The sequence below is a fragment of the Canis aureus genome, chromosome 1, assembly GCF_053574225.1.
Source record: "Canis aureus isolate CA01 chromosome 1, VMU_Caureus_v.1.0, whole genome shotgun sequence".
Classification (NCBI taxonomy): Eukaryota; Metazoa; Chordata; class Mammalia; order Carnivora; family Canidae; genus Canis; species Canis aureus.
In genome coordinates, this window is record NC_135611.1 from 36,440,738 (window position 1) to 36,454,290 (window position 13,553).

The 13,553-nt window shown below is 35.0% G+C and overlaps 1 protein-coding gene across 9 annotated transcripts in view; it reads left to right on the forward strand.

The window, feature by feature from the left end:
* The window catches only part of UTRN (utrophin), a 505,421-nt gene that overhangs the window by 214,115 nt on the left and 277,753 nt on the right, over positions 1-13,553 (forward strand). For all 9 annotated transcript variants that reach the window (XM_077895925.1, XM_077895964.1, XM_077895934.1 and 6 more), the window contains 3 exons: positions 786-977; positions 1,840-2,012; positions 13,019-13,169. In XM_077895925.1, coding sequence (XP_077752051.1) covers positions 786-977; positions 1,840-2,012; positions 13,019-13,169 — 516 coding nt within the window. The remainder of the gene's footprint in view (positions 1-785; positions 978-1,839; positions 2,013-13,018; positions 13,170-13,553) is intronic.

Here is a 13,553-nt window from a genome sequence, read left to right on the forward strand (position 1 = left end):
TTCATGAGAAGATGCACTTTGCTGTTTACAAGTAGTAGATGGCATTTAATGAACTGTAGCCATTTGGAGTAAAGGACTTGAATGCCTGCAAGGCTGGTAGCCCATCCCAGAGAGCATTGTTTTGTTGAGAAAGCTCTGATGGAGGATATATGAATAAATGTACCCAAATAGGTAGTCCACCCGCCTAAGGATCTGTCTGAATTGATTGTGTTATATAGGAGTCATGTTCTGTAATATTGTTCTCAAAGATTAAGGTCATATACTGAATTACCTGGATATTATTTTAATCAAAACCACTGTTTCATTTCTTATGTTATGAATACTTGTTTAACTTATTTATGTTTTCAACAGTGAGGCCCAGAAGTTTTTAATCTAATTGTGACATTTTACAAAATGGGTAAAATGATAATGATATTAAAATGTTTTATTTCATATAAGATTTTATGATTTGTGGCATATTCTCATTTCCCCAACAGGTCAGGAAAGGAGTTGTTGTATTTTCTTGTTTACTAAATAAGTTTAGTAAGCACATGTCTTAAAAACCTTTCAAACTTTAACTTCTTTATACTCTTTCACTGCAGGCTACAGAAGAAAATCAGAGTAGAGATTGTTAGAGTTTCTACAGCAAGACAGGGCAAAAATATAAATAAATAAAACTTAGTTTTTTTTATTTGTGTTCATGGTATTGAATTGCTCCACAAAATAGTACGGTGTTTTCTTCTATTTGCTACTATTTATTGTGAGGATATTATAAGAGATGTATCCTATTATTATTGTTTTTATAGACAGTCCCTAATCAACAGAGGAGAACAGGTCAGCTTGCTCCTGGAATTCGATTGTCACCTCTCCCCACAGATTATCTAGTTGAAATTAGCAAAGTTTTACTTTCCATGGATGATGCTGAATTATCACTTAATGCTCCAGAACTAAGCACTGTTGTCTATGAAGACTTCTCTTTTCAGGAAGACTCTCTGAAGGTAAATCTCCAGGCACCTCATCTGAGTAGCCACCATTAATGTAGGAATAAAGCAAATCTGTCCTTGTGCCTTTATAGATGGCCTATAATTTAAAATTTGTGCCAAGGAATTAATAATGTATATGAATAATAAAACTTTCCCAATTCACCAATAAAATATTACCAAATTTTTAATTTTTAAGAGCAGTTAATGGATTTTTAACTATGCAGTTAGTAATTCCTGGCAACATCAAAAACTTCTTTAATCAAACACGTGCATGAACCATATACCTTTCTTATAAACTTGATTGTCAGTTGATGTACAATATCAGCATTTATGTTGTAATCTATAACAAGTTAAGATTGGCCAGTTTTTAGGGTATGGAATAGCATGTTGCTTAAAGTTAATAGAGACTTGGGAAGTTTTTAGTTATTTATAAGACTCTTAAATATCATCAAGGCCTTTTCATATAATTTGATTACGCTTACATATACATTTCCAATAAATTACTATTAGATTTGATAGGTTTGATAGCTTATTTCTGTCATTTAAATTGGCATTGTTAGCTATTTGAAAATATAAATCATTCCAGCTTCAAACATTTCATTACCTTTACAGAATATTGAGGCTTTTGATATTGTACAAATACTGCTTTGAACAACTGTGAGGATTTTCTTTTCTGCCATTAGGATATTAGGTAGTATTTCTCACACTTTGGCAAATATGGGGTATTATTTCATTAAAAAGCTTTCAGTTTTGATGAGCAACAATTATTATGTCTCATATTTTAAATAAATGTTATGCAAGATAAATTTTTGATCTGGGATTTCATTCTTCATGTCTCTTTGCTGAATTTTATTGATGTGTGATAATATATTTGTAGAATATCAAAGAACAACTGGACAAACTTGGGGAACAGATTGCAGTTATTCATGAAAAGCAACCAGATGTTATCCTCGAAGCTTCTGGACCTGAAGCCATTCAAATCCGGGACACACTTACTCAGTTGAATGCAAAATGGGACAGAATTAATAGAATGTACAATGATCGTAAAAGGTATGTGTAAATTAAATTAATACCTACTTTTCCTAAAAAGGTCTATGGGTTCATGGGCATGACAAAGGTCATATGTATGCTAAGATTAAGTGTAAGCTTAGTAACATAACATAATAACATAATAACATAAGCTAAGATTCACATCCTTGTCCTATGCCTTGTTTAATAAATTGTGATGAGTGTGGTTCCTTAAAGAAAGAGGAATTGCATCACACATAGATGATCATTTGCAACATAATATTTAGATAATTAAAGGAAACACCTTTAATTTTTAGTATCTAAATGGTGTTCATTTTCTTTAAAAAACTTAAAAAAGATTTTCATTAATACATCTCTGAAACACACTTGATGATTAATGCAAGTGAAGAACAGAAATAGCTATTGATAATTTGAATCTGTGTATAACCCAAAACTGTTTTTTAAAAATAATTTTGCTTAATGTTTTTTGAGTCTTCTTCTTCCTAGATTTTGACCAGGCCTATTAATAAGTAGAAATAAGGGCAGCCCGGGTGGCTCAGCAGTTTAGCGACACCTTCAGCCCAGGGAGTGATCCTGGAGACCCAGGATTGAGTCCCATGTTGGGCTCCGTGCATGGAACCTGCTTCTCCCTCTGCCTGTGTCTCTGCCTCTCTCTCTCTCTCTGTTTCTCATTTTAAATAGATAAAATCTTTTTAAAAAAAGCAAGTAGAAATAAAAACTGATAAGATTTTTGCCAGTAGCTGTGTATGTGGTGGAAAGGCAAGTGAGGTGTGAAATAGCCCAATATAAAGTACTGTGTGTAAGAGGAAAGTTAACCAGAAAAAGGTATTGGAAAACTTAAGAGACACACACACAAAAACTAAGCCTCATGTACTTTGTCTTTGTTTGTTTGTTTTAGCCCTCATATTTCAAGTGAGTATACAGTCCTTGAACGGATCACTGTTAATGGCCTTTGGGTGTATTCCTTTCTATGGATTTTTAAAATCATGTCTGTATGTTTAGAGAATTTTTTTACATACATCTTTATGCATAGTTTTGCTTCATTAGATTTGATTATTAGAAAATGAGTAATTTGTTAAAAGATAGCAACTTTTTAAAAAGGATTTTATTTGAAAAAGTGGGAAAAAGTAGCGCACACGTATGCATGTGCGTGTACAAGTGGAGGGTGAGGGAGAAGCCGACTCCCTGCTGAACAGGGAGCCCCATGGAGGGCTTGATCCCAGGATCCTGGGGTCATGTCCTGAGCCAAAGGCCAATACTTAACTGACTAAGCTACCCAGGTGCCTCAAAGCATAACTTTTAAGGCTTTTAGTTTTTTAAATGTGTTTATTTTTTGAAAAGATTCTATTTGTTTATTCATGAGAGAGGGGTGGGGGGCAGAGACATAGGCAGAGGGAGAAGCAGGCTCCCTGCAGGGAGCCTAATGGGGGACTCTATCCTGGGACTCCAGGACCACGCCCTGAGCCACCCAGGCATCCCAAGGCTTTTAAAGCATAACTTTTAACTTAATGAGGATTTGGATTGCATCATGAAATTAGTTGTCATATATCTGCCAACCATATTTGTCAAAGGGATCTTATGGAATCTGGTTAATATCAACGGTTTATTTTTGTTTTTGTTTTTTGGACAAACTTTTGATAGTTGTGTTGTGATGGATTGCATCTCAGTTTTATTTTCCTATTTTCATTTTTTGGTTATCAGTGAGATTTCAATATTCTTATATATGTTTACTGACCCCAGTGTTATTTCTTCTGTCAATTGTTAGGTGATCCTCCTTGCTTGTTTTTCTATCATGATATTACTGTTTACTTACTAATATGCAAAAGTTAGGGATATTAACTATTCATATTTTTTTGTTTATTCATGGGCCCTTTAATTTTGTTAGTGGTGTTTTTTATATATGGAAGTTCTAATTTTATATAATCATATCTCATAAGTCTTCCTTTGTGATTTTGTTTTGTTTATATGCATATAAATTACCTTTTAATTATGAGATTAAGTATGTATATTTTAAGGACAATTTTATTTGACTTGAAGTTTATATTAAATAGCTAACCCATCTGAATTTTATTATGGTATGTATTTTGGGTTAAGCCTCCACATTGGTGGTTCTGTACACTGCCTCTTTAGTAACAAGAGTAGATAGAGTTCATGCATCCTACCTTTTAAACACTCCTCAGTTCATTTTTTTGGTATAATCTGGGTTAAGAAACACTAATCTGCTTTGTCTTATTTTTCTTATATGAACAACTAATTTTCTCATACTTTTTGTAGAATAATTTAGCTTTTCCTTATTTTTGGTGATAATTTCTTTATTATAAATTTTAAGTGTATTCTCATAGCTCATTTTTATTTAATTTTTCTAATTTACTTTATCACACTGTCATTTTTACTCTTATACCATAATACTTCCATTTTTAAAGCATTATAAAATATTTTTGAGTAGCATATCCAGAAAATTTTTTTATCCAGTATGTCTAGGAAATTATTTTGAGTATATCCAGAAAATGTACTTTCCCTAATTATTCTAACTTTAAATTCATATTATTTTTCTATATTTTTCTTCTGGTAAAATTTTTGTCATTTCAAACCAATTTGTGAAAACGTGATCAATTTGAAATATAGTTTTTTTTCTAATTTTTTGAATTCTTCTCTGTCTTCTCAGTAAAGATTTGAAGGTTTATCTATACCTCTCTCCCCAGGACTATTATTGGTAGTTTTGTGCTTTACTTTTTTTCTCTTTTTTCTTTTATAAATGAAGTATTTTTGACATATAGTGTTATATCAACTTGAGGTGTACAACCTGGTGATTTTATAATTCCATACATTATTCAGTGCTCATCACAACAAATATAGTCACTGTTTGGCCCCATACAACATTATTATTACAGTATTATTAAATATATACCCTATGCTGTACTTTTCATCTCCATGACTTACTTATTTTATAACTAGATGTTTATTCTTCTTAATTCCTTTCACCTATTTTGCCCATCCCTTCTCCTACTCCTCTTCTGTCCAGCAACACCAATTTGTTCTCTCTGTTTATGAGTCTGTTTTGTTTTGTTTTGTTTATTTGTTATGTTTTTTAGATTCCACATATAAGTGAAATCATCAGTGTTTGTCTTTTCTCTGCTTGACTTACTTCACTTCACATAATACTCTCTAGGTCCATCTATGTTGTTGCAGATAGCAAGATCTCATTCTTTTTTTGTGGCCGAATAGTGTTCTATTGTGTGTGTGTGTGAGTGTGTGTATAAAATCTCTATTCATCTATTGATGGTCATATAAGTTACTTCCATATCTTGGCTATTAAAATCATGCTGCAACAAATATAGGGTTGCATATATCTTTTCAAATTAGTGTTTTCATTTCCTTTGGGTAAGTATCCAATAGTGGAATTCCTGGATCATGTAGTATTTCTGTTTTAAGTTTTGAGGAACCTCCATACTGTTTTCCATGGTAACTGCCCCAATTTACACTCCCTCCAACAGTGTATGAGGGTTCCCTTCATTCTACATTCTTTCCAACACTTGTTATTTCTTATCTTTTTGATACTAGGCATTCTGACTGGTGTAACATGATATCTCATGTGGTTTTGATTTACATTTCCCTAATGACTAGTGATGTTGAACAATTTTTTCATGTGTTTGTTGGCTGTCTGATGTCTTCTTTGCAAGAATGTCTATTCAGATCCTCTTCAATTTAATGGGATTACTTGTTGTTTTGGATTGAGTTGTAGAAGTTCTCTATAGATTTTGGATAACAACCCTTTATTGGATAAATCATTTACAGATATTTTCTCCCATTCAGTAGGTTGCTTTCTTTTCTTTTCTTTTCTTTTCTTTTCTTTTCTTTTCTTTTCTTTTCTTTTCTTTTTTCTTTTCTTTTCTTTTTTCTTTTCTTTTTTTCTTCTTTTCTTTTTTCTTTTTTTCTTTCTTTCTTTCTTTCTTTCTTTCTTTCTTTCTTTCTTCTTTTTCTTTTTTTGATGATTTTCTTTGCTGTGCAAAAGCTTTTTATTTTGGTGTGGTTCCATTTTAGCTGTGTGTGTGTGTGTGTGTGTGTGTGTGTGTTGCCTGAGGAACATATCCATAAATATGGATATTTATGGCCAATGTCCAAGAGATTGCCTATGTTATTTTTATGGTTTCAGATTTCACATTTAAGTCTTGACTGTATATTTGCTTTTACCAGTGATTTTTTTTTTCATTATTCTCTTACTTTTCTAGTTGTGGCCTTTTATTTTTACTTTGAAGAATGGTGATGAACTCCTTTAACTTTTGTATGTCTGGGCAACTCTGTCTCTTCTTCAATTCTGAATGACTTTGCCAGGTTGAGTATTGATTATAGATTTCTTCCTCTCAGCACTTAAAATATATTATGCCGCTCGCTTCTGGCTTGCAAATTTTCTGTGGAAAAATCACCTCATAGCCTCATGGAATTTCCCTTTTATGTAATGGTTTGTTTTTCTTGTTGCTTTTAAGATTTCTTCTTTATCTTTAGTTTTGCCATTTTAATTATTATGTGTCTTGGTGTTCACTTCCTTGAGTTCATTTTGTTTGGGACTCTTTATGCTTCCTGGACCTGGATGTCTTTTCCTTCCCATTGTTAGGGATATTTTCAGCTATTATTTCTTCAAATAATTTTCTGCCCCCTCTGTCTTCTATTTTTGAGATCCCTATAATGCGAATGTTATTACATTTGATGATTTTTCAGAGTTCCCCTAATCTATTCCCAATTTTATTTTTATTATTTTCCTTTTTGCTGTTCATTTTGGTTGCTTTCCATTCCGCTGGCTTCCAGATTGCTGGTCCATTCTTCTGCATCCTCTAATCTGTTGATTCCCTCTGGTATATTTTTCATTTTAATTATGGTATTCATTAGTTTTCTGACTGATTATTTTTTATAATTTCTATCTTCTTGTTGAAGTTTTTACTGAGTTCAAATATTCTTCTGTCAAGTCTGGTGAGTATATTTATGACCATTACTTTGCTATCTTTATAAGTCCTATTGCTTATCAGTTTTGTTTAGATTTTTTCCTGGGATTTTGTCTTGTTCTTTCATTTGGGACATATTCCTCTGTTTCCTCATTTTGTCTGCCTCTCTATGTTTGTTTCTGTGTATTCGGTAGGTCAGTTACATCTCCTAGTCTTGAAAGCATTGGATTTGTGTACTGCCCTGTAATGCAGTCCTACACTACTGCATGAGCCCTCCTGTTGTGGCTGAGCTATGGTTTCTTTGGCATGCTTGTGTGTCAGGCTAGCCTTTAGCCCAGCTGGCTACAGTGACCTACTTTGCCTGCTATGGGCCCACTGGGCAGGGTTTGTACCCATGAAGAGACCTGGGTGCAGCCTCCTTGGGTTTGTTAGTGGGGGGGCCAACACATAGCCTGGCTCTCTGCAATTAGCTGTGGCAACAGCTGCTGGTGCAGAGTAGGACAGGGCTTGTTCCTTATAGCCACCTCAAAGGCCCAAGTGCAGAAAGTGTGGGCACTTTGGTGTGTGTCTTCTCCTCAGGTCAGGAGTCACGTTAGAGGGATGCCTGCCCAGGTGAATTGGTTGACTGTGTGGGTCTGCATGGGAATGCCAGGATAGGGCATATGGTGCTAGCAAGGTGAATGGATGCAGAGTGTCAGAATTAGCTTCCAGCAGCATCTGGCTATCTATTTTGGGCAAGGGCAAGAAAAAATGGCATCTGCTAGCACTTTTGTCCCTGAGGAAAGTTCCTGCAGATCCCTGTCTTCTGGTAGTTTTGTGTTTCTCTTGTTTGTTGCTATAGAGTTGGTGTGTGATAGCTTTCTTCTACACTCTGGGTGTGTGTGCATGTGTGTGTGTGTGAGTATAAAACTTATTTTGTTGACTTTTGTATATATTGACACATCAGTTGTATATAATGATAACTTCTTTTTAAAAATCTTCCTATTCGTATATATGCATTTGGCTAATGTGGTAAAATGTCAAGAACATTGTGGACTAGTAATACTGATGGCAGAAATTCTGCCATTTTCTTGATTATAAAAATGTTACCTTTTAGAAAAGAGTTTATTCCATGGGAATTTTCAAAAATTTTAAGCACTAAACAATATTTTCTTATGCTCGAAAAGTCTCATCTACCATAACTTTTATTATCTTCTGTCCTTTGTTAACTTGATTACATTTGCTAGAGGGTTATCTCTTTTATTTTATTCCAGCACTTGGATGCCTTATGTTCTTATTTTTAATTTTCATTCTCTCCCAACTTTAGTACCCTATCCTAAATGTTTATTTTTCTTTATCCATGTTTATCCATCTTTCACAAATAGTGAGAACTTTTGTATATTCTGTTTTTTTTTTTCCATAAAACATCTAGGCAATGGAAAACATCCTGTACTTTCATGGTTTCAGTTATCAGTTATAATCACATGAGGGTGATCACCAAGTCCATTTGTCTATACCAGGTCCCTGTGCTATTTGACCTATAAAACTTTTCAAACTTCTTCAGGAGTAGAATTTAGTGATTCATCACTTACGTACAACACCCAGTGTTCATTGCAACAAGTATCCTCCTTACTACCCATCACCCATTTAGCCCATACCTCCCCCCACCTCACCTTCAGCAACCCTTAGTTTGTTCTCCATAGTTAAGAGCCTGTTTTATGGTTTGCCTTTCTCTCTCTTTCTTTCCCTGATGTTCATCTGTTTTGTTTCTTAAATTCCACATATAAGTGAAATCATATGGTATGTGTTTTTCTGTGAATGACTTATTACATTTTATGTCAACTAACTAGAATTTAAATAAAAACTTGAGGGATCCCTGGGTGGCGCAGCGGTTTGGCGCCTGCCTTTGGCCCAGGGCGCGATCCTGGAGACCCGGGGTCGAATCCCACGTCAGGCTCGCTGCATGGAGCCTGCTTCTCCCTCTGCCTGTGTCTCTGCCTCTCTCTCTCTCTCTCTGGGTGACTATCATAAATAAATAAAAATTAAAAAAAGAAAAAGAAAAAGAAAAACTTGAAACAAACAGAAAAAGAAATAAAACTAATCTATGGGGAAAAAAGCTTTTCATCTTTGTTGACCTGTCGTAAAAGTAAGATAAATACCATGAAAATATAAATCAATCATCTTTCTTTGAAAACTGTCTTATGCCTCTTTAACACTGGTGCATGGTATTAATTTTCATGTTTTTCCAAATAAGTAGTTTTCCAACCATCTTAGATAAATAATGAAACCCCCTTTTTCTGGATGAATTTCTTCCCTTTCTTTGAGCCACTTATTTCTTCCTTCTTATCATGGCTCCTTGGATCATCATGTATCTTCTCTCCTAAGAATGTCTTCTCAGGTATTCATCCTCTTTATTTCCTTTGGTGGTGAACAAAGTTCAGACCTCTCATCTTGAACTTAGAAGCTTTTTAACAGTGTTCTCCAGGTGGCCTAATTTCTTATACCTTGTGCATATTGCTCAGAAAGAATTTCCTTCATTCATGTCACACAAACTTGATTAAATTTTTCTTTACCTTCCAGTTTCTGATTCTTTTTTTTTTTTCCTTCCAGTTTCTGATTCTTACTCAGAATTCCATCTTCTGCAAGGAGTAGTTTTCCTTCTTAATTTTCTCAGTCATTCTTTTTCTATTATTTAAAAAGTTTTTGAAATTCAATTTTAAGACTTTACCCATCCACCTACCTCTGTATACTTGTCTATCCATCTGTCCATGCACCATCTGTTTGACCAATATTTACTGAGTAATGACTAATTCAAGGCATTCATATAAGTAGCTACAAATAAGTAGTTATAAAAGGGTTATAATGCAGATGTACTAATAGATACAGTCTCTGTCTCAGGGTCCAAATGTACATAGTAGAAAAATAATGACAGGCACTTATTAAATAGTGCTATGGTGGGGAAAATACAGGACCGTGCTAAGAACCTTCAAAGATGAGAGAGAGAGAGAGCATGTGTGAGTGCACTGCTGTTGAGGAAATGAAAATAGTCCAACAGAGTTAGAACTCATAGCAGAAAGATGAAACTAGAAAGGTCTGAAGGGACTCTATTAGAAGGACCTTATATATCACGTTAAGTACAGTTGACTCTTGAACAACATGGGGATAGGAGCACTGACTGCCCCTGCAACGTAATAAAAAGTATGTGGGGGAACCTGGGTGGCTCAGTGGTTGAGTGTCTGCCTTTGGCTCAGGTCATAATCCTGGGGTCCTGGGATCGAGTCCTGCATCAAGATCCCCAAAGGGAGTCTGCTTATCCTTCTGCCTATGTTTCTATCTGTGTCTTCCATGAATAAGCAAATAAAATTTTTTTAAAAAGTCTGTGTATAACTTTTGACTTCCCCAAAACTTAACTATTACTGCTTACTGTTGAGTAGAGCCTTACTGGTAACATAGTTTATTAATGTATTTTGTATATTATATGTGTTGTATATTGTATTCATATAATACAGTAAGCTAGGGAAAAGAAAATGTTATTAAAATCATAAGGAAGAGGAAATATATTTACAGTATTAGAAAAATCCATGTGTAATTGTAGGGAGCCATGACAGTATTTTATACCAAGGGAATGAGAGTTTGCTGATTGTAGAATACACGGTAGAAGACACGACTGAGAGCTAAGGGGACCTATCTGTGCTGCTCACATGATAATAACTTGATTAGGATAGTGACTGTGGAAGTAGAGATTAAGGGAAAAATTGAGAATTAAATAGTTGAATCAGTAAAATGTGATTGGTGGGGTGTCCAGAGTAAAGAAGAGGGAGAAGTAAAAACTGAATCCCAAGTCTTGGGCTTGAGGATGTAGGTAGGTGGTGGTACCATTGCCAGAGATAGGGTACATCGGTGGTGAGAAGAATTTGTGGGGAAGATGGCAAGACCACCTGAAATATTAGAGAGAACAAACAAATATGCTTATAGTTCAGGTCTAAACCAAGGCTGCAGTAAGGCTGGGACTTGGAGTCTGATTCTCTGGAGGTCCACAGCTCATCACAATACTCTGCTGCCTCCTCTACAAGCTGGTTGGGTTAGAGAGGAGGTGATGATGGCTTTGTGAGTCCTACCTGAACATGCATCTCCTCCTTTCCTTTCCTTTCCTTTCCTTTCCTTTCCTTTCCTTTCCTTTCCTTTCCTTTCCTTTCTTTCTTTCTTTCTTTCTTTCTTTCTTCTTTCTTTCTTTCTTTCTTTCTTTCCTTTTTTCTTTTCTTTTCTTTTCTTTCTTCTTTTTTCTTTTCTTTTCTTTTTTCTTTTTTCTTTTCTTTCTTTTTTCTTTTCTTTTCTTTTCTTTTCTTTTCTTTTCTTTTCTTTTCTTTTCTTTTCTTTCTTTCCCTTCTCTTCTCTTCTCTTTTCTTTTTTCCTTTCTTTCTTTCTTTTGACTTCCTATTTAATCCATAGCTATGCTGCTTACATTAGTTTGAGATTTATGTTCCATTACAATGATACTTATTGTTACTAAATGTCATGTTTGTATTCTCAAGGTCTTCAGATCTTTGAGGCAGCCTTTTTTTTTTTTTTAGCAATTTTCTATTCACTATTGCAACATTTGAAAAGTTAGCATCTATGTTTGTTATTTAGTTATTGCATAGTTTTATGAAATGTCATGAAAATTGCCTCTATATCTTCTCTTAGTGATGTGTTAGAAGTGCTCTTATTTTTGTCGTGCCCAATAGAATGCTGCTTCTCTCTGGGCACTCAAAAAATATTAACAGCATTTTCAAAGTGATTTTCATGGAAGAAGGAAACATGAACATTTTTAGGAGTTAGTGATGCCAGGGACCATTTCATTATTTTTTGAAATATTGTTAAAATCTCAGGGATACCATCTAACCCTCTCCTAGCAGTGCTACTTTAAAAGAAAAGGCATAGGGAAATTTGTTAGGATCCTAATTCAACAAAGATTTTTCTTAATTCAACAAAGATTTTTCTTCTATACTTAATGTGTTCCAAATGTGACAAGAAGTGTAGTGTGACTTTATCTCCTTTCTAAAGGAGTTATGTTTAAATAGAAATCTTGATAGCTCTTTCATTGACGAACAGTTCTATGCTATGTGAGCACCTCCATACTGTTCTATTATCAGATAAAGGGGACACTCCACATTAGCCATCGCACAGAGGGTATTGACTGGCTGAGGCTGCCATCCTAAGATGCCATCCACAGATGGGGTGGCTTAAACAGCAAACACATTTCTCTCAGTTCTGGAAGCTTAAAGTCTAAGGTCAAGGTGCCAGCAGGGTTAGTTTCTAATGAGGCCTTTCTTCCTGGCTTGCAGATGGTCACCTTCCCACTGTGTGCCTACACATTGTAGCCTTTCCTCTGTGTTCTTGCAGGGGGAGAGAGAGAGAGAGAGAGAGAGAGAGAGAGAAAATGATCCATTTGTGTGTCTGTTTCTCTTCCTATTAGGACACCCGTCTCCTGGGATTAGGGCTCCCCTCTTATGACTTCACTTAACCTTAATTACCTCCTTAAATTCCATCTTTCTCCAAATATAGTCACATTGGGGGATGAGGGCTTCAACATATGAATTTTGGGGGACACAATAGGGTCCATAACACAGAGATAATAGAGCGCAAGGAAACTTTGGGGGTTTTTCGCCTTTTAGATTTTGTTCTAGCTGGGAACTACGTATTCTGGAAATAAAACTCCTCTTTTTTCCCCATAAGAAAATAGAATAATTAATCATATTTTACATTTCATGGTATTTAGCATGTTAAGTATGGAAAGTTGGGTGGGTTAGTGTGGCTGCAGCTAATCAATCTTGATTTTCCAAGCTGGAGCAGGCTGTCTTTTCAGGTAAAAAGCTGCCCAGTGTGTTTGTGTATGTATGCCCACATGTTAAGACAGGGCAGGGCAGGAATCTTCTTGATATGATGCATGTTTCTCTAAGAGGCATCATTAACCATAATCTTTCATGAAAACTGGTCTTAGAGATCAGTGAGCTGTGAATTCACTTGTTTGGGGGCATTCAGTTTCGATGAGACTTGAATTTCCATGTTGGAAAAATTGCCTCTAGACAGTCCTGGAAACTTTGGAAACCTCTTTTGTTTTTTGTTCTCTAGTCATTTTGATAGGGCTGTAGAAGAATGGAGACAGTTCCACTGTGACCTTAATGACCTCACACAGTGGATAACGGAGGCTGAAGAGTTATTGGCTGAAAGCTTTGCTCCCGATGGTGGCCTTGACTTGGAGAAAGCTAGGATGCACCAGCAGGTGAGTGCTCTCCATCAGAGGGTAGGGGTCTGCTCAACAGGTGGCACATTTCTTTTAGGATGTGCCATTTAAGGCTGATTTTGAAAGGAAGGACTAAATATATTAACTTTTCAGGAATATGTAGAGAACCTGTAAATTTGTTCCAGTTCTCCTTTCCAAGTTCCAAAATTTAAGAAACATTGGCGTTTAGAATTTTTTTTATTTATTTTTTATTTTTTTATTTTTTGGCGTTTACAATTTCTAATTAGGGTTTTAAAAATTTAAGTTAAAAGTGCTCTTTAATGGTTAATGGAAAAAAATTTTATCTTTAAGGTTTTATGTTCAATGTAACATTTGTTAAATTTTGTATATAAGACTTTATTAAGGACAGAAGGATATCTGCAT